Source organism: Parasteatoda tepidariorum, chromosome 9, assembly GCF_043381705.1.
Source record: "Parasteatoda tepidariorum isolate YZ-2023 chromosome 9, CAS_Ptep_4.0, whole genome shotgun sequence".
In the NCBI taxonomy this organism is placed as follows: domain Eukaryota; kingdom Metazoa; phylum Arthropoda; class Arachnida; order Araneae; family Theridiidae; genus Parasteatoda; species Parasteatoda tepidariorum.
The window spans coordinates 5,585,572-5,588,849 of NC_092212.1; the positions used below are offsets into that span (position 1 = coordinate 5,585,572).

At 30.7% G+C, this 3,278-nt stretch overlaps 1 protein-coding gene across 1 annotated transcript in view; it reads right to left on the reverse strand.

Annotated features, from left to right (window-relative positions):
* The window catches only part of LOC122271730 (fibrillin-1-like), a 23,636-nt gene extending 21,928 nt beyond the window's left edge, over positions 1-1,708 (reverse strand). Inside the window, exon 1 of the mRNA XM_071185324.1 lies at positions 1,663-1,708. Within this exon, the coding sequence (XP_071041425.1) occupies positions 1,663-1,708 (46 nt within the window). The remainder of the gene's footprint in view (positions 1-1,662) is intronic.
* Positions 1,709-3,278: the final 1,570 nt, after the last annotated feature.

Genomic DNA, 3,278 nt, shown 5'->3' on the forward strand with positions numbered 1-3,278 from the left:
TAAAATCACTCAAGTAATACTGAAAATTATTCAAACACGAAAGAAAATAATTCAAGTTTGAGTGAAATTTTTTTTACTCAAACTTGAGCTATTTCCATATAACTCTTTCACTTAAGTGATTTTAACTCAAGAAGAGAAGGCCGCTTTTTTCTAGATAAAAGAGTTAAATAGCACTCAAGTCAAGTTATTTTCACTCTTTCATTTTAAGTGAGTTATGGTTCAACATAGAAACAGATATTTTGAGAATGGTGAATTATCATAAAGAATACTTCAAACATCTATGATTATTCGTTCACATATAAGTGAGAATAAGTCCAACTGGTTAGAGCTTTTCTTGAAAAAAAAATGAAGCAATTGCCAAAATTTGAGAAAGCGGATGTAAGAAAGTTGCTTAATCGATTTAAATTACATTTATTTTTGAAATTTGTACCAACAGACAATTGTTTAATTTTGCACTATTTGGCTTTCAGGTATTCTAATAAATTTGGATCAACACAAGCTTTTAAATTAATGTTTTCTCTTGTAAAACTAATAAGATAAAAATATCTATCAAGATTTAAGGAAAATCTAATTTTTGATTATCATGAAGATTCAAATCTAAAAATTCAAATTGAGTAATTATTTGGAATTTAATATTATTTACAATTATTTTATGTATAACAAAACTGTCTAAATGATAAAATATAAAACACAATGTATGAGATTTGATTTGATTTTTGAAAGTTTTAATTTTTATTTTTATATATTTTTGAAATCTTTAAAAGTGCACTGCAAAAATTCTCGGACCATATAAGCTACTGGCACTTAGGGTGCATCATTCGTAAAATAAATTTTTCACAGTGAAATATTATAGCGTAGATTTAACTGTAATGTTTATTTAATAAGAATGAGTGAGTGATTTTAACGGTAATTATTACTATAAGAAGTACGGCATATCAGATATCTTGTTCCATGACATGTTTCTGCAAAAATATACTTTTTACTGTAATTTTATCCTAACTTTTTGACAGAGTAGAAGGTTTCCTAATACTGGATAGTGTACTTTATACGAGTTCTATAATACAAATTTTTACAATCCTTGTCAAACATTAAAAGGGAAAACAGTGGTCGAAAATTGGTAATCAACCTTGGAAAAATAAAAGCGTAATCAAATTCTTTCAAAACCAGTTTTGTTGGTTCATGAAACTTGCAGATGCTTCTTACTCTCGTCTGACAATTTCTTCCTGTCTCGAACAGCAATTCAACAGGTTGGCTGGCTGGTTGGTTGTCGTGTTACATGGAAAATAAATCAATAAGACATTATATAGGACAGAAGGTCCTATACACTGTTTTAGCTATATCAAGGTAAATGTCCGAATAAATATTTTGCTGACAGTAACTAATCTGTTGTAAGATGGCAAAAAAGGCAAGACAAGAGAAAAAATGTTCAAGTGACAGTTCATTATAAAGACCAAGAGGATATCAGAGAAGTCCAGTTTCTGAAGCAACCCCTTTTAATGGCTATGGATGCGAATTTAACAGGATCAGATGAAATATGCATCACAAGTTATAGGCTAAATATCGATAATTATTTTAATTGCAGAATTCTTGTGTGAGCGTTTTTTCTATTTATTTTATTTTTCGACAGCGATTCAAAGAATGTGAATTAAAGGCATTTCTTACGGAACACCTTGAATATATCCTTTGAGGGACGAATATTTATTCCCATTTAAAAAAATTTAAATTATTAAATATCGGTGATGTTTCTAAAAATTGCATATATTTTGCATATATGTAAAATCGCATATATGTGTGATCCATCTGGCGAAAAGAGAATTGTATCGAAAAGAGCTTTTAGTAAAACAAAAACAAAAAATAAACAATGATAGTATTGCATTGTTTTCAACATCATGTCACTTCATCTCAGTGTCACTTAAAATAAAGAAGGAAGATGGGATATTTTGATACGCAGTGAATATGCTGTCAGTTGTCTTTGAATAGATTTTTCTGAGACAGTTTTGGTTTTCCTTATTTAAGCTTTCAAGCAGATGTGTTTGCTGTATCAATTGAAGCCGATTCAATTGTTACAACTTTCGCAGCTTCAAAATGGATTTCTTTTTCATATCACAAAATTTTTCATGTCAAGCAAAGAATATTCATGGATAAAGAACGACATATATTAGTGCCAAAATTTTCCTGGGACAAAACATCGTATAAACAAAAACTTACTGCGAAAAAATTGCTAGGGAGCAGCATACCGTATGAACGAAACTAAAATTAAAACAACAAATTTCAGTTTTTAGAATAAAATATATTCAAAATATTGACAATGCCAACAAATGCGCTAATTTTAGTACAAATGTCCTAATATAGAAAAAAGTCATCTATATTTTAAATTAATTTATTATTTCAATTTCGTAGTAAAAAACATTTCTAAGAGCGATGCAAGAAATATATAAACTGAAATTTCAAATAAGTTTTGAACTAATGATAACTAATATTCAGTTTTAATGATTCGTAGGCTTAAACTTTAATATTCTAATTAGTACTTATGAAAATTTAAGTTACGAAGTCAAACATAGAAACTGATTTTCTCTGAACAAACAAACCTCATTTTTCGATGGACTTTGCTTTCTGATCCTCAAACTGTAGAAGGTAGCCGCAGTCTGGAATATGGTTTCAATAATTTAGTTAGGAGAGCAGTCGGAAGTTAAAACCCTTACATGTTAATTTTATTACAGGCGTATTTCGCCTTATCTCGAAAATGGTTTAAACCATAGATTCTCATCCTTTTTAACTGCCCCCTAAGGAGCAGAAAAAATTTCATTGCCCCGCTTAACGTCTGGTTTCTTAGGACAAGCGCCTTATCTGGGCGTCAGCGGAACGTCAACATCCCGCTGATGCCAACAAAATACTGGTTTGTTAGCTCAAGGCCTGGTTTCTTAGAACTAGCGCCTTATCTGGGCGTCAGCGGAAAGTTGACGTAGAGCTGATGCCAAAATAATGCTTTTTTGTTAGTTCAGAGTGAGCAGTCGGTCCAACGCAGACATTATTTCTCATTGCGCATGCGTTAATAACGTAAACAAATATTTATTTTGAATTTGTATTGATTTTGTTATTGTCGACCAGTGTTTTAGAGAACAAATAATGACTTTGTCCAAGAAAAAACACATTATAGCTGAGCTAAATGAAGAGTGCTATGTTTAATGAAGAAGCTATGTTTAATGTCAAAATCAAAATCTTGGCTGATTTCAATGTGCTGTTGGATGTTGTCCGCCATTGCTTCTGTGGTTAACGTC